Here is a 22,784-nt window from a genome sequence, read left to right on the forward strand (position 1 = left end):
GTGATTTTTATGTATGTGATATATATGTGTATATGTGTGTGTTTGCTGTGTTATGTTTGTCTAAGCTACTGGATGCCTACAATTTCCTTCGGGATGATTAAAGTATCTATCTATCTATCTATCTATCTATCTATCTATCTATCTATCTATCTATCTATCTATCTATCTATCTATCTATCTATCTATCTATCAATCAATCAATCAATCAATCAATCATCCCCCAACAGCTGCTGATCTCCAAAATAGCCACCAGGGAGTGCTACGTCAACTGAAAGACGCATGTCAACGATTGCTCCGGCTACAGACTTCATATCCCAGAATCCTTCGCGTCCGGTTCTTCCTTCCATATTCCGGCTACCTTCCATCCTGTCCGAGCCAGGCGACAGAGAAACGGATGACTCGTCTGCTGCGTTGAAGTTAAAACCTGCTGACTGAAACTTTCCTAACGGTGGTTCAGACAAATTATTAACTCTCCAAGGAGCTAATTAGTTTGAAAAGGTAAGTACCCTAATGTAGACTTAAAAAAAAACGGTTTTAATACACGTCTTCCAGCTAACTAGCTAGCTTAGTTGTTAATGATGAACCGCTGGTAAACAACGCCTATTCTTTATTATGGTATAATAATTGAACGACAGCTGCAGCATAGTTATGTGTTTCCTTTTATGCCATCCTTCATTATTTCCTTTCATCTTCTGTTCGTTATTTGCCCGTACGCCGCGCTAAGTAGCTCAAATGTTATAAGCTACGGAGTCCGTAATTCTGCTGCTGTTGTTGTTTTTGTTGTTGTTTTTGTTTTTGTTGTCGGCCTCCTCTCCGCCTCAGCTGTTTCCTCGTGCACCTTTCCTGCTTGTGTTTTTAAAGAAATCCGAAAATGTCAAGTTATCATAGTGATACAGGGGAGAACGTCATGCAGCGCACATTTGAATTTGTAGCTAGGTCACCCTCTGTGTGATGTCATCGTCGTTTGCTGAACCAGTGGTGGAAAGTAACTAAGTACATTTACTCTCAAGTGCTGTATTTGAGTACAATTTTGAGGAAACTTGTACTTTAGTATTTCCATTCTATGCTACTAGCTCTACTTTCTACTCCACCACATCTCAGAGGCAAATATTGTACTTTTTACTCCACTACATTAAGGCTACTTGACAGCTTTAGTTACTTTGGCAGATTCAGATTACTAATTCAACATATAAATCCCATTCAGTTCTGTTTATTTAAGAAGGGGGCAGTGCAGATGAATAAAACTCATGATTTTACATGGGATAAAAATGCCACAATTAGCCAAAAGACTATTTTTAATCTGTAGTCCCCCCTGGCCTCGATACTAAAAAGACTTTTTAAAACCCAAGTAAGCAAGAAAAAAAGACACGAGCACATGACAAGACAGGGCACAGAAGCAAAAAGATCAGCAACCAAACAAACCGCCGAGCAGAACATGTAACAAGGTAAAATTCAATTTCAATTCAATTTTATTTATAGTATCAAATCATAACAGAGTTATCTCGAGACACTTTACAGATAGAGTAGGTCTAGACCACACTCCATAAATTCCAAAACCCCAACAATTACAGTAATTCCCTCAGAACAGCAGATCTTCAAAGATTAGAAAAGACGCAGCTGTTGAGAGCAGAAACAGCAGTTTTGAAATCAGAGGGGGAAAATAAATGTCCTTGTGTGCTTTAACTTAAGTAAGATTTTGAACTTTAACTTGTTGCAAAGAAACTCCCACTCACACTGTCTAACTTGCAAAGTTAAATATGTTTGGTTGGCAAGTTGCAGCGCTTCGATACTATAACATTTCTTTCATCGAAAATTTGCCTGCTATGAAATTTATCTTTTGTAAGTTAGACAGTGTGAGGGCGTATATTTGCAACTTTTGAACTACTCGTCTCTCTCCGACACGCCTGTCTCATGTAATGAATGTGTGAAGTATTTTTCAGTAATGAATTTATACTTGTAACAGATTATTTTTTACACTGTGGTATTGCTACTTTAACTTTTACATTACATTACATGTCATTTAGCTGACGCTTTTATCCAAAGCGACTTCCACAATTAAGTGCTTTCAACCCTGAAGGTGCAAACTCCAGAAAACAAGTAGTAAGTGCAAGAACATTAGCTTCAAATAGGGCTGTGCAATTAATCGAAATGTAATCGTGATTAGGATTTCTGCTCCCAATGATCACAAAAACCGAATAATCAAGAAAGACAATTATTTAGCTCATTGCGTTTTGCAAGTAAACTTTTATTTTCTCGTGTTCTGAATGAAAAAAGTTTAAATAGGAAAAGTATTGAGGCAAATTTCACAGATGTATGTGTTTTGTTTTTTACTGTTGATTTATTTAACTTTTTCCACTGTTTTTAAGTTCAATAATTGCAACATCTTTCCAGAAGTTAAAGAGTAATTGTGTCAAATTATCGTGATTTCAATATTGACTGAAATAATCGTGATTATGTTTTTTTCCATAATCGAGCAGCCCTAGCTTCAAATAAGCAAAACTACAAAAAGACGTATGTTTATCCAAGGTGTAATCGGAAGAGATGTGTTTTTAGCCTTCGGTGGAACATGCGTAGGCTGTTCGGCCGTCCTGATGTCAATGGGGAGCTCATTCCACCATTTAGGAGCCAGGACAGCAAACGGTCGGGATTTTGTTGAGTGATTAGTTGTCCCTCGCAGCGATCTTTTACTAAAGTAAAAGATCTGAATACTTCTTCCGGCACTGTTGTAAACTGATATGGCTTCAGAGCTGCAGAGGAGGGTCACAGCCAGCACTGTACATCCTGTTTTACAAGCTTTTTTTTTTTTTTTTTAAACCCTTGTGTTGTCTTCCCTTCGGCCATGAACTTGTTGTCCTTCCGGGGAAACAAAATTGAAAATAGTCTTTTTTTCCTGCGCTTTTCTGCGACGTTTTTGTCGCTTTCATTTGATACTTTTTCAAACATTTTGTCCCTCCTTTTCAATGCTTTTTTTTTTTTTTTATACATGGTCAATAAACCTAATTTAAATTATATAAAACCTAAGTATTTTGACTAATATTTAAGATCAGAGGATGTTGAGTGAATCACAGACTGGTTTATGTCAAAGTTTAGTCAGGATGTTGTTTTTAAAACCATTTAAACACATTTTTTCAAATGCTATGACATTGAATAAAACACCCCAAATTCAATGGAAATAATCATTAATTTTACCTGCAAATAACATGCACGCATCCAAGTTATTTTGGGGCAATTTGTTTGTAAGAAACTCATATTTCTAATATAAAAAAACTTTTGTAAATGGGTCAAATTTGACAACACAAGGGTTAAGTGCAGCATAATTCATGGTTTGGGTATTATTGGGCCTTGAGAGCCAGACAATATGGATCATGTTAGGATTGGTGAAATCCAAAACACTGAAGGTAACAGTATGTTCACTACAAGTGTCACGATTTTTATTTTAATTTGAAATCGACCGAAATTAAGCCACAATCTCAAACTTTGAATAAAAAAATGGAATCGTCGATGCTGCCACGCCCCTGTGTCACGTGCGGTCGACTTGCGGAAAAAAACACACGTGTTGAAGTGCTGCGAGTCAAACTCCTCTAACTTAGCTCCAGCCAGTCAAAAGATAGCACGGCAACTGCAGATGCAGGAGACCCATCGACAGAACTTGAACCCCCTCCTCTTTCACTGAAGTCGCCGGTGTGGAAGTATTTTGGATCTCCAGCGAGTGACAACGTTCGATAGCAGTGAACGCACCGTTTGGCTTAGTTATCAATGCCCTTAGCATCGTGGCTAACACTTTTGTTACTTTATTTTTTGACAAATCGTTTCGGCTGTGCTTTCTAACATGATGTCATTGTGCTAACCGAGCACCGTTTCGCCTTTACAACAGAGCTACACTTGTTAGATCATGTTTCGTTACAGAGTTCTCTGTTGGTTTGGGTTTGTTGCTCGGTTCTCGTGGTGGGAAATGAGTGTAAACAGAGAGCGGCATGTCGGAAATGCAATGCGCTGTGACGTAGGTCCCCTTCAAGGCCAGGCTGATGTTGGAAGTCCCTCTAGTGGACAGAACGTGTAACAACAACAACCACATGCTTATTGTGACAATGCATAAGCCTGAGTAGTGTAGTACATATTAATAACAGGCTGCATTTGAGCATTAAATCTTTGAATAATGACATAGCAACCTGTGCTTTAAAGCGCCCATATTATGCTCATTTTCAGGTTCATAATTGTATTCAGAGGTTATATCAGAATAGGTTTACATGGTTTAATTTTCAAAATACACCATATTTTTGTCGTACTGCACATTGCTGGAGCTCCTCTTTTCACCCTGTGTGTTGAGCTCTCTGATTTAGCTACCGATTGAGACATGTCACTGCTGTAACATCTTTGTTGTCAGTCGCACATGCGCAGTAGCTAGGTAAGGATTACATGAGCTAGCTAGCTGTTTCTCCAATTTTGGTCAAGGCAGGATTAGCCGGGAGACTTCTTCTAAACGATGGCGCACTTCACACTTTGCGGGGAATAACTGCAGAACAGGGACATAGTAGTTCTATACAATTAATTTTGTAGATTAGGGTGAACTAGTGTGTGTTGTAGCAGTGTTTTGCCATTGAGAACGAGCTAGCATGCTAACGGTTAGCCCCCTAGGCCCCTGGTTTCGGCTAGTGACGTAGAAAGCCGTGCAAATTTTGAACAGCTCACCCGAAGACTGAAGGCAGGACACATTCAGAAACCGTATCTCACTCAAAACAGCATGGATGGTTTTTTTTCAATGTTTGTATGTGTGTGGTAGCACCCGAGACACAATATAACAAATCCCAGAAAAAGTGATCTTTTCTTTTTCATAATATGGGCACTTTAAGAAAAATAAATGTAAAAATCGAGAATCGAACGGTGACCTTCGAATCGAAAATTTTATTGAGTCGAGGATTTTGAGAATCGTGACACCCCTAATGTTTAAATGCACTATTTAGTGTCCCAGTTTTGAGTCTTAACCTCGTTTTGATCATATTTCGGGGGAGACATTTGGCTTCAGTCTCAGTGCATTCAACAGTCTGGTTTTCCAGCACGCTCTGATAAACTGACTGTAAACTACCTGCTCAGACCCAAACAGCAGTCAGACAGTGTTTTTTCATCAGTAATCAGTGGAGACCAAACCTAAGATGAAAAGAGATTGATTACCAGACTTAAACACATCATGTGGACACAAGTTAGTTCCTCTCTGTGTAAATTGTGTGACAGTCAGCTTGACGAGTTCCTCTTCCTTGTAAATTAAGTGGCCAAAGCGGACTCCGAGTCAATTAATACAGCTTCAGGAACCCAAATCTAAGTAATTGGATTTTATTTAAAGGTCCCATGGCATGAAAATTTCACGTTATGAGGTTTTTTAACATTAATATGAGTTCCCCCAGCCTGCCTATGGTCCCCAATTGGCTTGAAATGGTGATAGGTGTAAACCGAGCCCTGGGTATCCTGCTCTGCCTTTGAGAAAATGAAAGCTCAGATGAGCCGATCTGGAATCTTGCTCCTTATGAGGTCATAACAAGCGAGGTTACCTCCCCTTTCTCCCCTTTTGCTTTGCCCGCCCAGAGAATTTGGCCAACCCATGAGAGAGAGACATCATGGCTTTCATACGAGAAAAGTGGCAGTTGGTCAAGGCCACACCCCCACCCTCCACCTTGCCCCCTCTCCCTCCTCAATAGCTACAGACACAGAAATGGCACATCCTAAGGAAAGCTCATTGTGGGACTGGCTCTAGTGGCTGTAATTCTGCACCAAGGCTGATTTTCGGGAAAGAGACTTCAGATACAGTATTAGGGGACCACTAAGGTCTATATAAAAGAGACTTCAGATACAGTATTAGATAGATAGATAGATAGATAGATAGATAGATAGATAGATAGATAGATAGATAGATCTTTATTGTCATTGTATGCAATACAACGAAATTCTGTTGGAGCAATCCTCTCCAAATAGCAGACAGTAAAAAATAAAAAAGAAAATATAGCTGCGCTACAATACAGATACATACATACGGTACAGAGTATATATACAGCATACACATTCATGCTGCCATATGCATACATACGATGCTGCACACATACATTCATACATACATACATACATACATACAAATTCTCCTGCACACATATAACAATACTACTAATCTATATTCTCAATAAATAGATAAAACAGCTAAAAACTGTCACAGCAGTTATTGCACAGAATACGATTGCACTGAGGGGGTGAGAGATTTTATGTTTGTATGCGTGGCTGTATGTGGGATTTTTGTAATATGTTCACAGCTCTGGGGAAGAAGCTGTTTCGAAGTCTATTTGTACGTGTACTGGGGGTTCTCAGTCTGCCTGAGGGGAGGGTGGTGAACAGGGAGTGTCCGGGGTGCGATGTGTCCTGCCTGATGTTTGTGGCCCGTGTAAGAAGACGGCTTGAGTATAGTTCACTCAGGTTTGGTAGGGGGGTGCCAATTATTCTCTCAGCCGTCTTGACAACCCGCTGCAGGTCCTTTCTGTCTGCTGCAGTGCAGCTGGAGTGCCACACGGTGCAGCAGTATGTCAGGGTGCTCTCAATAGTGCAGCGATAAAAGCGCATCAGGAGTTCCTGAGGGAGCCCATTACGCTTCAGGGTCCTCAGGAAGAACATCTTCTGTTGGGCTTTTTTAATGGTATGGGAGGTGTTCTGGCTCCAGGTCAGGTCCTCTGCAATGTGCACTCCCAAGAACTTAAAACTTGCCACCCTCTCCACCTCCTTCCCGTTGATACACAGTCCGTTGTGGTTTATTTTGTTCCTTCTGTAGTCAATTATTATTTCTTTTGTCTTCTTGGTGTTGAGATTGAGGTCATTGTCCTTACACCAAGCTGACAGGGTCTGGACTTCTTTCCTGTAAGCTATTTCGTTATTGTCTGATATGAGTCCAACTATGGTTGTGTCATCAGCAAATTTGATGAGGGTGTTGGAGTTGTGGGAGGAGGTGCAGTCGTGGGTGAAGAGTGAATAAAGGACTGGACTGAGGACACAGCCCTGGGGGACGCCGGTGTTGAGAATAATGCTAGAGGAGGTATGATGGCTGATCCTGACACGCTGGGGTCTATTAGTGAGGAAGTCTTTGGGGACCACTAAGGTTTATATAAAAGAGACTTCAGATACAGTATTAGGGGACCACTAAGGCCTATATAAAAGAGACTTCAGATACAGTATTAGGGGACCACTAAGGTCTATATAAAAGAGACTTCAGATACAGTATTAGGGGGACCAAGGTCTAGGCCTAATAAAAGAGACTTACAGGACCACTAAGCTATATTAAGAGACTTTAGATACAGTATTAGGGGACACCTAAGGCCTATATAAAAGAGACTTCAGATACAGTATTAGGGGACCACTAAGGTCTATATAAAAGAGACTTCAGATACAGTATTAGGGGACCACTAAGGTCTATATAAAAGAGACTTCAGATACAGTATTAGGGGGCCTCTTAGGTTTATATAAAAGAGACTTCAGATACAGTATTAGGGGACCACTAAGGCCTATATAAAAGAGACTTCAGATACAGTATTAGGGGACCACTAAGGTCTATATAAAAGAGACTTTAGATACAGTATTAGGGGACACCTAAGGCCATATTAAAAGAGACTTCAGATACAGTATTAGGGGACCACTAAGGTCTATATAAAAGAGACTTCAGATACAGTATTAGGGGACCACTAAGGCCTATATAAAAGAGACTTCAGATACAGTATTAGGGGACCACTAAGGTCTATATAAAAGCATCCAAAGAGCACCATGTCATCGGACCTTTAAACGCGTTATCTTGATAATCTTTTTATAAAGAATGAGCTGGTGGTCTTTAGTCATGCTTATAAACTGATAGTCACAGCATATGCTTCGCTTTTAAATAAGCGCATGGTGTTTACAGGGTTTCTTCTGCATGACTGCATTCATCTGCAGATGGACGATTACGCTGGAGAAACCGTTTCACAAATGTTTCAGTGTTGGTCACTAATCCGTACAAGTCCTGTGACCAGCAGGCGACTAAGATTTAAGTTTAACAATAAAAGTTATTTCACCTTTTGTGTGCCCCAAATAAGTCCAAAGGAGTTCTGCTATAAAGAGGACATTTTATTGTGAAGGTTTGTGGATTTTGTTCTGCTTCTGTTGTGATAGATGGTGGGCCCTATATGAGTGTCATCTCCCGTTCCCTTTAAAAGCCAGGCGCGTTTGGACCTTGGCGCATCGTTATGATGGCGGATTTGCACCGTGATATTTTTATTTGTAATCTTTTGCATGTTGAGGTTGGCCTCTGGCGATTACGTTTTGTTGCACCAGCAAGAAAGCAAAGTCTGAGGTGTGGAGAACTTTTGACCACGTGCATACTGAGAATAATGAGCCAGTGTATAAATGACTGATTCTTGACAAAAGGCAAAAGAGCTGTGTGTGTGCGTGCACACATTTGAATAATGTCGGGCTGTAAACGGGTTCGGGCTTTTAAAAAGCTGTCAATCAAAAAACTTGTCGGGCCGCTTGTCGGGCCAAACTTTTAAGGCCCGATTACAGCTCTACCTCATACCTAACTCTGAACTGTGAAAGATTGGCTTCTTGTAATGGTGCAATAAACTGCACCACATCTTGAAATTACAGGCACTCATTCTTCTGAGGGATTTTAAAGCTTTATTAGCTTATAGCTATAAATAATAATCTTGTTGTGATCTTACTTTACTTGGCAGTGTTTCCTTTAGGATTTTTTTTACCCCCCATGAAACGGTCCTGACACTTTGCTGCAACACAAACTAATATATTTATTCCCCTCTATTCACACACACAATGAGGCATATTTTCAGTTGTGGTTGAACTGTATTTTTTGAGTTCCTATATAGGCCAACTTTGATCTTGACATATAGGCTAAGCATTCTGTAGCTAATAACCATAAACCCACTATTAATTACATTATCTTAATGCAGTGTAACTACTTCAGCATGTAAATAATGTAAATGATGCACCTAAAATACAAACGTTCTCCGACATTCTAACAATGCAGCCCTATTTCTGATACTGTGGGGGCCAGAAATGTTGCCGTGGGGGGGCCACCACGGTCAAATCAACATAGAGGAAACACTGCTTGGGATACTTTCTTGTGGTATACATCTGTGTATGTTGTCTCTCTTGCATGAGATATCCTGAGAAAATAAAAGCTTGAGTAATACCTGTATTGTGAAATAGAGATTCTTTTTTTTTGAGGGGGTGGGGGGGGGGGTCATAGAAAGCCTCAAAAGAGCTATCAAAAAAGGAAACGGTTTAATCAGGATAAACAAAAAGTGTAAAAGGAATGTGAAGAGGAAGCTGGTGAAACTTTCAGGGGAAATTACAGTATTTGTTTTGACATGTGTTACAGCGTGTTGGCTATTTGTCAGCCTTCCTATTTTGATAAAAAGTTTCAGTAGCTCACGTTGACGCTGTCCAGTAAACCTCAGGACAGTTTACTAATCATTTACAAAATGCAGTCCTACGCTTAGGTGTTCAGCTGGATAATCTGTGTGCTGTCAAGTTGGAAATGTAAATTTTTTTCTAATAATTACTTCTTCTTACAGAGTTGTTGCAATGGATTTATGGTCACGTAGTTCTGAAAACCTATTCAAAGTAATGCTGAGATGAAGCGGATTTTCTACTAGAGTATAATGCACAATATACATGAAAACCATGAGATCACGTGCAGCCAACCACACAGCCAGCTAATAACGCTGGAACCAAACTGCATGTGTGACTTACAGTTAGTGCAAAAGAGCAACTAGTTTCACTTCCTATAACAAAGACAAGTGTTATGGAGGTTATGGTCTAAGGTCATAGCACCCAGACCAATATAAACTCTGTTATTCGGGTCATGTAACACATCTGTTTTTCCAGTTAGTCACCAACATTAAAAGAAACATCAGTGAGTATGTTTGCAAAGCACACCAATGTTCCACTATTATTCTGAATATGACATTCAGAATTTGATCATGGTCATGTAAACGGCTTATTCTGGTTGGATATTCCAAATATAGCATTTTCGGATTCAAACGTACGGGATGTTCTGGTATTATTCGGGTTTTAGAGGCATTCTTTAGACACAGATACAGCGCATTCGGAACATGTGTCTCAATCTGAGTTTTTAACGCAGTTTACGGCCTCTTGCCTGTTTACGGTTTATGGTCAGCTCTGTCCGTTGCTATGGTTAAGTTAACCATAGTCCTATGACAGAGACAGAGGAAAGGGACAGACATCCGGCCGAAAAGAGGGACATCCGGTGGCACCTGAACAACCCGGAAATAAAACATTGCTGTAAAGTGGGTAAATCTGTCGTTGTGAAATCATTTTTTTTTTAACCTTTTGTGTCTTCCTTCCTGCAGATGCAGTGATGAAGTTAACCTCCAAAGAGTGAGTCCACATCCTATAAAACCGGCCTGGCTTCCTGTTCCAATGTCCCGCCTCCTGTGACTCCAGCAGAGTGCACCTTCTGTTGACCAGCAGGGCGGCGCTGGCTCTTCTCGGGGGGGTGTCGGTGGGGGGTTGAGACCAGAGATGGACAGCCGATGCAGCAGTAGCGCCGATTCGCGGCTGACCGGCAGGGGGCCCGGGTCCAACAACAGCACGCCCTTCTGCGCGAGAGGGGATTCGTACGAAGCTGGGGAGAAGAAGTGCATCTCGGACGTGAGGAGGACCTTCTGCCTCTTCGTCACCTTTGACCTCTTGTTCATCACGATGCTCTGGATCATAGAGCTCAATGTAAGACGTCTGTTTGCGTTGTGGATGTGTGTCACACACTGAATGCCTGGCTCAGAGGTAATGAGAGTTTCCATTTTGATTTTATGCTTTTTTAAAACCCCTAAACAGAGATGGCAATGTTAAGAGACTTAGTTACAGGTGGGTGTTTGGGTGGATGGTTTTGAAATGGCCATGTTGAGGCTAAATATTCTTTCATTTCCAAACAGACACTAATAATATTAGGCCAAAAACACAATGTCAAAGGGAAACTAGTTGGGTTTTTAATTCGGCTGTAGGGAGACTTGTAACAAGAGAGAATTGTAAAGTAGTTGTCAATTCAATTCAGCTTTATTTCAGACACACAGGTCCATATCAGTGTAAACATGTGTAACATAACAACACAGACAAGACAAAAAAAGTTGTATGAATTGAATTTCATAAGATCAAAGCACATACAGTGCTTCCAAAAGCAAGAAGTGTGCCTTGTGTCACTCTGCGTGGGCTCAGTTAAAGCCATTCTAATTATATTTTTTGAATAAGTTAAGCGACACATACATTTGTACATAAAATGTCTCAACACAGCATGAATGGTGGGAACATTACTAGTCACAAACATATCACTCACATTCTTTCTCTTTTTTTCCCTAACTATAGCTGCACCACAAGTTGGCTGTATAGAGTGGAGTACAGTAGGCTCTAAAAAAGGGCAGTGTTAACATCATCTGTGCACATATGAAATTTGCATGCCACCATATTGGCTTGTGCACACACAATGTCAGACAGACATTAGCCAAACATTAACATTTTCACGTATTTTCAAAAGAATCGGGCTGACCCTGTTCATCATGAGTCATTGTATTTTATGTAGCACTTTACCAGATAAGCCACCCTCAAATTTAAGTTATATAGCTACAACTGTACACACCGTAACGGCTTTACGGTCAAACATTTTAGTTTGAACTTTGTCGAGGCCGAACACAAACAGGGCAGATACTGCTCAAGCAGTGAATCAAGGTTATAAAACATTTTGCCCTGAGGGAGGAAGTGATTTCACTGTGACACACATTCCCAGAATGCTCCAGTTGAAAGTGAACCTTGAGTACTGAAGCACATACAGTACAGTACATTTTGTGTTACTGTATTTGGAAACATTCCAACCAGTGAACAGTAACAGTAACCAGTAACAGTAACCAGTGAACAGTAACTATGAACAGTAACAGTAACCAGTAACAGTAACCAGTGAACAGTAACTATGAACAGTAACCAGTAACAGTAACCAGTGAACAGTAACTGTGCTCACAATCCAAACGCTGGAGCTTTCATTATCAAAACCACTATTAAACCTGTTGGACTGCAACTCAAATGTGTGCTCAAGGATTTCCTGCCTTCTTGTAAACTTGCCTGGCTTCTTCTCTCATAGGGCTGCACGGTATGAGGAAAATATGCGATAAGGTTGTTGAATTTCGCGATAAGGATATTTCTTGCAGTAAATAAACAGATATTAAAGTGTACTCAGTTCTGCATTTCTGCTGCTTTCAGTATTCTGCTAAAATACAACAAAGTGCTTGTTGAATTTAAAACAAATGAAAGGAAATGTTTTCCAACATTATTTTATTGAACTAATTTAACATAGAATTGAATATCAAAGGAACCACTAAAAAAGAATGAGTATCTTTTTGAACTGTAATTTTCTACAGATATTTTCTTTCAACTAACACAGCGTCTTTCGCGATATGTTGCAGCTTTTCGCGATGTGTATATTGCACCAGTTGATATTGCGATAACGATAAAAAAAAAAAACGATATATTGTGCAGCCCTACTCTCTTACCTGTGACGCTAAATGTGAGCTCTGTGAAATGTTTGGTTGTGACGTCACTCTGTTCTGACCAGGGTCAGGTTTGGAAACAATCGGCAACAAATATAAAATTGTGCATGAGACCACAAGTAATAGAGTTATCAGACTAGATTCAACTTTACTGCTAGTGCACAGAGTGCAGGTACTGAGACAACGAGAAGCAGGTCGGCATGTGACCAGAAGTGCAAAAAGTGCAGAGTATTGTACAGAATGAAATACAGGATGAAGAGTAAATATGAATGCACCAAAAGGGACGCAGGCATCCAGTGTTTTCCCCCGGGAGACTTAGGCCCTGTTTACACGTAAAAAACGCTGTGTGTGCATTGTTTGGAGCAATAACTCCACCTCCTCGTCTGTCCAAAATTGTCAGCTTTTGTTGTTCGCCTCGCCATGTTTTGGTTTCGTGCTACCAGGGAGAGAAGTAAAAGGAAGGTTCTACGCAGGCGCTTAGTGGTGGTGTTGTGCGGCAGTGCTTTACACTACCACCTAGCCGCCTGGTTTGCATACCACATCGAATTTCACACATTTTTGGGTCACCATATGCACACAGATTTCCCCAAAATGCTCGTCTAAACGCGGAAAAAAAAGTGAGAACGCAACGCCACTTTTGCGTTTTCTCTTGAGATCTTTTCCGTGTAAATATAGCCTCAGGTGCAGACATTTGGCTAGGGGTTTATGGGTCCTCCATCAAGAAAATGTTACTTATGTTAATTTCACATCATTTTGGACCATAACTCTGTGTCTAAAACGTTGGGGGGGGGGAAATAAAGCAGATAGTAAATAAACAACACTCAATAAAAGACAAAACTAAAGAAGTCCACCTACAACTTCAATCATTAGATCTGAGAAAAGTAATTTGGTATTGAATTTGGCTTAGGTGGTGCCCAAAACTAGGGATGGACTGATTATTGGCCCTATCCGATTATTGGCTTTCAGATGATCTGTATCAGCGTTTTATTTTGCCTGATAAACGATAAAGTTAATGAATTAAAAATTGTTCTACTTTGGCTCGGCTACAGCTCTGTGTCTGTCCCTCTGCTTCGGTTTGACTCCCCACTGAGTCTGGCTTAAAGGTCCATACAACACTCTTCACAAGTAAAATAACTGATCAGCTCACTACTTTCATTGAATTTGGGTGTTTCATTCAATTTATAGTATTTGGGGGGAAAAAATGATAAAAGAACGTTAAAAAAGTGACAAAGCTTCTAAAACGTGGGATTAAAAAACAAAAACTTCAAATGAGGTGCAGAAGAAATCGACAAAGACATCGAAAAAAGTGACCCAAAACGTCGTAAACGCTTGTAAAACGCCAGAAAACGGACAAAAGTCTTAAAAAAAAAAGCTGACCAAAGCTATAGTGACGACCCAAAAAACAAGTTTCAATTAAAAATTTGGACCCAGAAAAGTTTTAAGTTGCACAGTGGACAGGAAGACAACACACGGCTTAAAGAGACTCAACATATGTTAAATGGAGGCTAACCCTTTCATCTGTTTCAGATAGCGTTCTCATCGGTGGTTTGTGTTTGACAGGTGAACGGCGGCATTCAGCAGCAGCTGGAGAAAGAAGTCCTGCACTACGACTACCACGCCTCCTTCTTCGACATCTTTGTAAGTTCTTACTTTTCCTTCACATTTTAATTAGTTTTTTTTTGTCCTTTTTTGTGTTTTCTAAAAGGTCCCATGGCATGAAAATGTCACTTCATGAGGTTTTTTTAACATTAATATGAGTTCCCCCAGCCTGCCTATGGTCCCCCAGTGGCTCAGATGGGCCAATCAGGAATCTTCTCCTTATGAGGTCATAAGGAGGAAGGTTACCTCCCCTTTCTCTGCTGTGCCCGCCCAAAGAATTTGGCCCACCCATGAGAGAGAGACATCATGGCTTTCAAATGAGCCTAATCTGATATAACCTCTAAATACAATTATGTACCTGAAAATTAGCATAATATGAGCACTTTAACTGTGACCAGGAATGTGGAGAAATAAATAAATTAGTCAATAAATAATAATAATGTTGATAAAATATGTGCAATATTCTGTACTTCTGGGGGCTCTATTTAAAGAACATATTTAATAGATTCATTATTTTGTTTCTTTCTATTTTTCTTTCTCTTATCTTCCCCTTTTCTTCCTACCTGTCCTTTCTTCCTTCATACATTCTCCGTTTCTTTTGCGTTATTTATCCTCCTGTCATTGCTTCCTTTTTTCATTCCTTAACGTGAACTTCTTCCTCCCGTCTTCCCTCCCTCAGCTCCTGGCTGTTTTCAGGTTCGCCACTCTCATCCTGGCGTACGCCGTCTGTAAGCTTCGCCACTGGTGGGCCATCGCAGTAAGTTGTCTTGTCTGGTTTTCGAAGACTGTAATATGAAAGTGTTTCTTTGTGCCAGCAGAGGGCGCTGCTGGGTGAAACAAACTCATACAGCTGTAGTTGAAATGAGATTAGTTTTTTATGATGAACACTGAACTTTCATTTTTTAAGAGGGGTCAGTATTTGTTTATATGCAGTGAAAGGTCCGACACCAACACTGTTGTTGTTGTTGATTACCTGGGTGTAAATGAGGGGTTCAGGGTTTCCTGTATTTCTGTGTACTGGTGCTTTTATCCGTCTAAGGTCCCGGATCGAGATATGATATACTGTGATGTCCCCATTGGGAAACTTTCCATGGGCCTTACAATCATTCACTCATTGAAATAAATGTAATATATGTAATCATTTGAAAGACACACTCACAGAGTGTCCTTGATTTTATAGTTAGATATATAATAGTTTCCTCTCTCTTATGGTACATACAAAGGAACGGTTAATGTTGATTGTGATTTTATAAAAACGTGATGCTCGCGCCTCTGCACTACGAGTGTCTCTACTCCGTGTTTCCTCTGTTGGACAGATCACCACTGCAGCCAGCTGTGCTTTCCTGATTGTCAAAGTCATTTTATCAAAGGTAAGAGTCGACTGACCAACTATGATTAAAAAAAATAAATAATAATAATAAAAAAAAAAGACACATTTCTAGGTAGTTTTTTTTTGCATGCATGTATATACATACACACACACACGCATATTAGAGATACACCGATTACAACTTTCTAGGCGGATTCCGATTTTCATTGAGTTAGGCCAGCTGAACAAAGACCCAATTCCGATTTCATTTTTTCTAACCACTTTACAGCACACACAAATATTTATTTTCTATCTTTTCTTTAATAGAACATTTTGCACAGAACAGAGAACGTGTTTGGACAGATAATGGATCACTATGAAATAGAACTATATAAATTACTCCTGGTGTGGGAAATTCACACACACCTCTAAAGAGCAATGTTAAAACCATTTCCTTCTTTTCACATCCAATATCGCACTAAAAAAATGTGATTTTTGGTTTTTGGTGTCGTCCCTCCACACCCTACTTTTTCCTTGCAGGTGTTGCATATTACAAACTTGAAATCGGCATATGTCAGACTGACCTGCTGGTCATGGCCGAGCACGTGAAAACCAGCCAATTCCGGTCACCAGCCGGTCTATCGGTGCATCTCTAACACACACATACATACATACATACATACATACATACATACATACATACATACATACATACATACATACATACATACATACATACATACATAGATGTTATTGAACAAACAGCACAGCAAGGCTCCCTAAACACTAATCCCTTAGTAAATAATGTAATCGTAGTAAAACCAAAGAGATTCGAGAACACACCTGATACTCGATACTTTAGAGGCTATTCTGTCGGTGCCTAAAAAAGTATTGAAGTCAGTACCCAGCCCTAATGGAGAGTGTCCTGAAAACTAGAGCTAAACTTCTTCTTCTTCTTCCTCCTCTTCCACTTCCTCTGTGTGCAGCTGCTGTCCCAGGGGGCCTTTGGGTACCTGCTGCCCATCATCTCCTTCGTGTTGGCCTGGATAGAAACATGGCTGCTCGACTTCAAGGTTCTGCCTCAGGAGAACGAAGACGAAAACCGTGAGTCACCGTCACGCAGCTCTTCTCTCCGCTAATAATCTACTGTTATTACTGCAGTTATTACTGCTGTTATTAATGCTGGTACTACTGTTATTACTACTGTTACTACTGTTATTACTACTGTTATTACTACTGTTATTACTACTGTTACTACTGTTATTACTGCAGTTACTACTGTTATTACTGCTGTTATTAATGCTGGTACTACTGTTATTACTACTGTTACTACTGTTATTACTACTGTTACTACTGTTATTACTACTGTTATTACTACTGTTACTACTGTTATTACTGCAGTTACTACTGTTATTACTGCTGTTATTAATGCTGGTACTACTGTTATTACTACTGTTATTACTACTGTTATTACTACTGTTATTACTGCTGTTATTACTGCCGTTACTGTTTCTTTTGGCAGTTTTCAGCGGTGATGCAGAATGAAAATCTGCGTAATTTAGTGGACTAATTTAGTTTTTCTGCTTGGCTCGGAGATGTGTTAACATTCTGGGTTTTTCGTTAGTTTTATTAGTTTAAAATTCTGCAGAAGTCTGTGTCCACATGGGGCCCTATCTCACACCCGGCGCGGCGCAGCGCAGCCCAGCGCAAGTGTCTTTGCTAGTTTAAGACCGACGCAGTTGTCAATTTCCCGTCCAGCGCCCATGTCGTTTAAATAGCAAATGCACCTGCGCCCATCTTTGGCCCATGGGCGTGCTGGTCTTACAGGGAGGTGTGTTCAGGTGCATTCTGGGACTATTGCTATCTTGAGGCAGCGGAAAGTGATCGCGCCATTCTTATTGTTATTCTTTATTTTATAAAGGACAACACACATTAATTAACATGTCTGTAAATGTGCCAGTGTTAGCCAGCCGGCTAATTTTCAACTGTAGTCCTTTGGCCAGATGATTTTAGACCAGAGCAACAGGAAACAGGAAGACATCAGTTCAGGTTAAACTATACAGACAGAAGTCAACAAGACACCACACAGACAGCTAGAGCAACAAATAAGCTTTCTCAGTTATCCATGCAGAGCTGACAGGAAGCAGCAGGACATTAGCACGGTTACACATCAACAGCATCCCCATTCAGTATAAGGAGCCACGCGAGCACCAGAACACAGCCGAGCAGCACAGAGCCGAGCCATCTCCTCACACCGTTCAACCATGCAACGCTGTAGCAAGCAGTAATAAAAAGATGAAATAGGCCACATCTCCCATGAGGGAGGAGTTAATAAGGTTAATGAGATGGTGAAGTAGTTGTTGACTCTCTCCTGCTGTTAGAGAAGCTGCTCTTCATGCTCTTCTCTCCTCGGTGTGTTTCAGGATATCAGTCCATCATGGACGCCACGGAGCGAGTTCCTCCCCTGGGTCCGGGTCCTTTATCTGACGGACAGTTCTACTCTCCACCAGAGTCCGTGGCAGGTCTGTTCACTCACACCGACATGAACCCTAAAAATATGTCACACTTACCTAGGGTTGGGCATCGTTTGGGTTCTAACGGTTCTATAGTTCGATATATAATTCTGTATACACTTTGGAGAAAACGGTACACTTTTCAACTATTTTGACAAAGTGGAATAACACTTTAACTTTGTGTGTAAAGCCACATTACGCATACTGTTATCCCTGATGCGATGTGAGGATATGATATATAACAGCTGTATACTACTATCTCTGTATGAATGTGATGATATAACAGCTGTATACTACTATCTCTGTATGGATATGATGTATAACAGCTGTATACTACTATCTCTGTATGGATGTGATATGATATATAACAGCTGTATACTACTATCTCTGTATGGATATGATGTATAACAGCTGTATACTACTATCTCTGTATGGATGTGATTGTATAACAGCTGTATACTACTATCTCTGTATGGATGTGATATGATATATAACAGATATATACTACTATCTCTGTATGGATGTGATATGATATATAACAGCTGTATACTACTATCTCTGTATGGATATGATGTATAACAGCTGTATACTACTATCTCTGTATGGATATGATGTATAACAGCTGTATACTACTATCTCTGTATGGATATGATGTATAACAGCTGTATACTACTATCCCTGTATGGATGTGATATGATATATAACAGCTGTATACTACTATCTCTGTATGGATGTGATATGATATATAACAGCTGTATACTACTATCTCTGTATGGATATGATGTATAACAGCTGTATACTACTATCTCTGTATGGATGTGATGTATAAACAGCTGTATACTACTATCTCTGTATGGATGTGATATGATGTATAACAGCTGTATACTACTATCTCTGTATGGATGTGATATGTATATATAACAGCTGTATACTACTATCCCTGTATGGATGTGATATGATATATAACAGCTGTATACTACTATCTCTGTATGGATGTGATATGATGTATAACAGCTGTATACTACTATCTCTGTATGGATGTGATATGATGTATAACAGCTGTATACTACTATCTCTGTATGGATGTGATATGATGTATAACAGCTGTATACTACTATCTCTGTATGGATGTGATATGATGTATAACAGCTGTATACTACTATCTCTGTATGGATGTGATATGATGTATAACAGCTGTATACTACTATCTCTGTATGGATGTGATATGATATATAACAGCTGTATACTACTATCTCTGTATGGATGTGATATGATGTATAACAGCTGTATACTACTATCCCTGTATGGATGTGATATGATGTATAACAGCTGTATACTACTATTCCTGTATGGATGTGATATGATGTATAACAGCTGTATACTACTATCTCTGTATGGATGTGATATGATGTATAACAGCTGTATACTACTATTCCTGTATGGATGTGATATGATGTATAACAGCTGTATACTACTATCCCTGTATGGATGTGATATGATGTATAACAGCTGTATACTACTATCCCTGTATGGATGTGATATGATGTATAACAGCGCGTATACTACTATCTCTGTATGGATGTGATATGATGTATAACAGCTGTATACTACTATCCCTGTATGGATGTGATATGATGTATAAACAGCTGTATACTACTATCTCTGTATGGATGTGATATGATGTATAACAGCTGTATACTACTATCTCTGTATGGATGTGATATGATATATAACAGCTGTATACTACTATCTCTGTATGGATGTGATATGATGTATAACAGCTGTATACTACTATCTCTGTATGGATGTGATATGATGTATAACAGCTGTATACTACTATCTCTGTATGGATGTGATATGATGTATAACAGCTGTATACTACTATCTCTGTATGGATGTGATATGATTTCTATCTTTGTCGGTCTGTCTCAGGTTAAACTCTTTGTGAAACATCAACAAACACAAACATGAACGCTACAGAACTTTCTTTTATTCTCCAGTTTGACAGTCGGTAATAACGGAAAAAGAACATAAATAAACTACTTTAACGTAGATTTTCTTTAGGGCTTTATTACGTGGTATCGGATCGGTGCATGAACTCCAGTACTTCCTGATACCGATACCAGCGTTTTAGGCAGTATCGGAGCCGATACCGACCATCTCTAACCACAACACCAAAGCAAACTCCTTGTACGTGACCAGATTTGGATTCTGAACACTGATTTGTTTCTCTCTCTCTCTCTCTCGTGTTCAGACTCTGACGAGGAGCTGGACGACAAACACGATCCAGAAATAGGACTCATCCAGTAGCGAGCTAACAGGTAAACCGTACGCAGCGGAGAGTCACGGGTCCTCCTTGAAGATGACGCCGTTAACGTCAGGATCTGAACCCTGTTTTTCTTCTCCTCAGGATATCCGTTTCCGAAAGCGCCGTTGTACTACTGAGGGGACTCTCTGCCTTACGCGTTCTGCCGTTTCAGCTTGGATTCGCCTCAAAGACGTCTCTGTATATTCCTACTCACCGATGCACCTGTTTCTGATCTATCGGCCTGCTGCATGTGCACCCGGGACTGGAAGAAGCGCCGCTTAAAAAGCAACGTCATTAATCACGACTCATTCGTTTTCAGGGTGGTTATTATTTTTTCCCTCACATTTAATTAAATTCTGTAGCTTAGAGGGAAATAAATATGAAAGGATATTTATACACAAAACGACACGTGTCTCAGATGGGAAGAATTTGAATAAGAATTAAGTCAATAAATTTGAGATCTATTTTCAGTGTCGAACCCATAATTCAGTGTTTTTTTTTTTTTTTTTTACACAGTTATTTCTTCTCTAAGGTATTAATGTCTTATACTTCCAATGTCATGTTTACTTTTAATTCGTGGATCATTTGTACATGCTTGGGTTTGAAGTCACTGTAAACGCAAAAAAAAAAAAAAAAGGCTTGTTCGATAGACTGCATAAAAAAAAAAAAAAAATTTTAAAAAAGGAGAGAGATGATTTTTTTTTCGGCCAGTATTGAGCTTATGGATCACGTTTGTAGCGAACACGAGACGAAATATTAACAGTTTACTGTGTTTAGTAACTCTGAAATGTATCTGACTACTTCGAGGTCTTTAAAATGAAGGTGAAACAACTGTGTGGAGATTTTAAGAAAACTGCCTGCTCCTGGAAGAGTGAAGTATTATTTAACTTTAAAACTAAATGAGCCATAAAACGTGCGGCACTTAAACATGAAGGTTTGAGCTGCTCTGTGTCAGCTGTTAACTGCTCTTAAATCGCTGCTAGTCCACACAGAGGGAGCTCCACGAGCTGAGAAACAAACACATGTATATGTAAAAATATATTCATGCATGCCTTGCAAGCCAAGTGGTTTTGCTTTTATGAAAAGCTTGTCTGTAAAATAGAATCAATAAAATGTGAAATCTTGTGTGTGTGTTTTGTATACTTTATTCTGCTTTTTGGTTTGTAGCGTTCACATTCTCCTTCGCCAAAGTACTCAGCTCAAGTAGACATAGCAATACAGTAAGACACTATGAAATACTCAAAGTCCTGAGTCAAAAATCTTACTACAGTCAGATTACCAAAAGTAAACGTATGCATTATGCAAAATGGCCAATTTTATAATAATCTAAAGCGGCAAAAGAAATGAAATATATCCATTACATGTGGTAGAGTAATCCTGCTGGGCCTAGAAGTAGCATACAATGGAAATACTTCAGTTTGCTTTGGGGTCAACTTTTGTGATCCGGGCTCAGGTCCCTGATGTGAAAGCCCCCTTACTGCTTTATATTCCATTATATTTTTATATATTTTGAATGTCATCTGTGTTTTCCTTCTCATAGGATAAATAAAGGTCTCCCCACCATAAATTATTAATTCGACATTCTATACTATGACTTTTTTTTATTTTTCAACATACTATGCTATGACTTTTTTATTTTTCGACATATTTTAAATTTTTCAACATACTATACTATGACTTTTTTTTACTTTTGTTGACATACTATACTATGACTTATTTTTTTATTTTTCGACATACTATACTATGACTTTTATTTTTCGACATTTTAAATTTTTCGACATACTATACTATGACTTTTTTTACTTTTGTTGACATACTATACTATGACTTATTTTACTTTTGTTGACATACTATACTATGACTTATTTTTTTATTTTTCGACATATATACTATGACTTTTATTTTTGACATTTTAAATTTTTGACATACTATACTATGACTTATTTTACTTTTGTTGACATACTATACTATGACTTATTTTTTTATTTTTCGACATATATACTATGACTTTTTTTTACTTTTGTTGACATATTATACTATGACTTTTTTTTAAATTTTTCGACATACTATACTATGACTTTTTTTTACTTTTGTCGACATACTATACTATGACTTATTTTAAATTTTTCAACATACTATACTATGACTTTTTTTTTAATTTTTCGACATACTATACTAAGACTTTTTTATTTTTTTCAACATAATATACTATGACTTTTTCTTTTTTCCGACATACTATACTATGACTTTTTTTTTATTTTTCAACATACTATACTATGACTTTTTTTTATTTTTCGACATACTATACTATGACTTTTTTTACTTTTGTCGACATATACTATAACATTTTTTTTTATTTTTCGACATACTATACTATGAATCTTTTTACTTTTGGCGACATAGGCAAGGAAAGAAGTCACACAATCACAATGAAAACATCTTCCATTTATTTCAGGATGATGAACTGAAATGCTGAGAATGCTTTTGCT

At 39.0% G+C, this 22,784-nt stretch overlaps 1 protein-coding gene across 1 annotated transcript; it reads left to right on the forward strand.

Annotated features, from left to right (window-relative positions):
- Positions 1 to 331: 331 nt before the first annotated feature.
- stard3nl (STARD3 N-terminal like) lies at positions 332 to 21,420 on the forward strand. The gene is made up of 9 exons (XM_039816609.1): positions 332 to 498; positions 10,386 to 10,761; positions 14,127 to 14,204; positions 14,845 to 14,922; positions 15,482 to 15,535; positions 16,461 to 16,578; positions 17,898 to 17,996; positions 20,242 to 20,308; positions 20,398 to 21,420. Exons 2-8 carry the CDS (start codon positions 10,558 to 10,560, stop codon positions 20,295 to 20,297), a joined length of 687 nt encoding a protein of 228 aa, XP_039672543.1. The 5' UTR covers positions 332 to 498; positions 10,386 to 10,557; the 3' UTR covers positions 20,298 to 20,308; positions 20,398 to 21,420.
- The last annotated feature ends 1,364 nt before the right edge of the window (positions 21,421 to 22,784 follow it).

The sequence above is a fragment of the Perca fluviatilis genome, chromosome 11 (genome assembly GCF_010015445.1).
Source record: "Perca fluviatilis chromosome 11, GENO_Pfluv_1.0, whole genome shotgun sequence".
Lineage (NCBI taxonomy): Eukaryota > Metazoa > Chordata > Actinopteri > Perciformes > Percidae > Perca > Perca fluviatilis.

Excerpts from the sequence above, each read along its gene's own strand:
- stard3nl (XM_039816609.1), top strand. The coding sequence starts at position 10,558 with ATGGACAGCCGATGCAGCAGTAGCGCCGATTCGCGGCTGACCGGCAGG. Across the intron at positions 14,923-15,481 it reads GCCACTGGTGGGCCATCGCA|ATCACCACTGCAGCCAGCTG; the intron begins GTAAGTTGTCTT and ends TCTGTTGGACAG. Across the intron at positions 17,997-20,241 it reads TCCACCAGAGTCCGTGGCAG|ACTCTGACGAGGAGCTGGAC; the intron begins GTCTGTTCACTC and ends TCTCGTGTTCAG.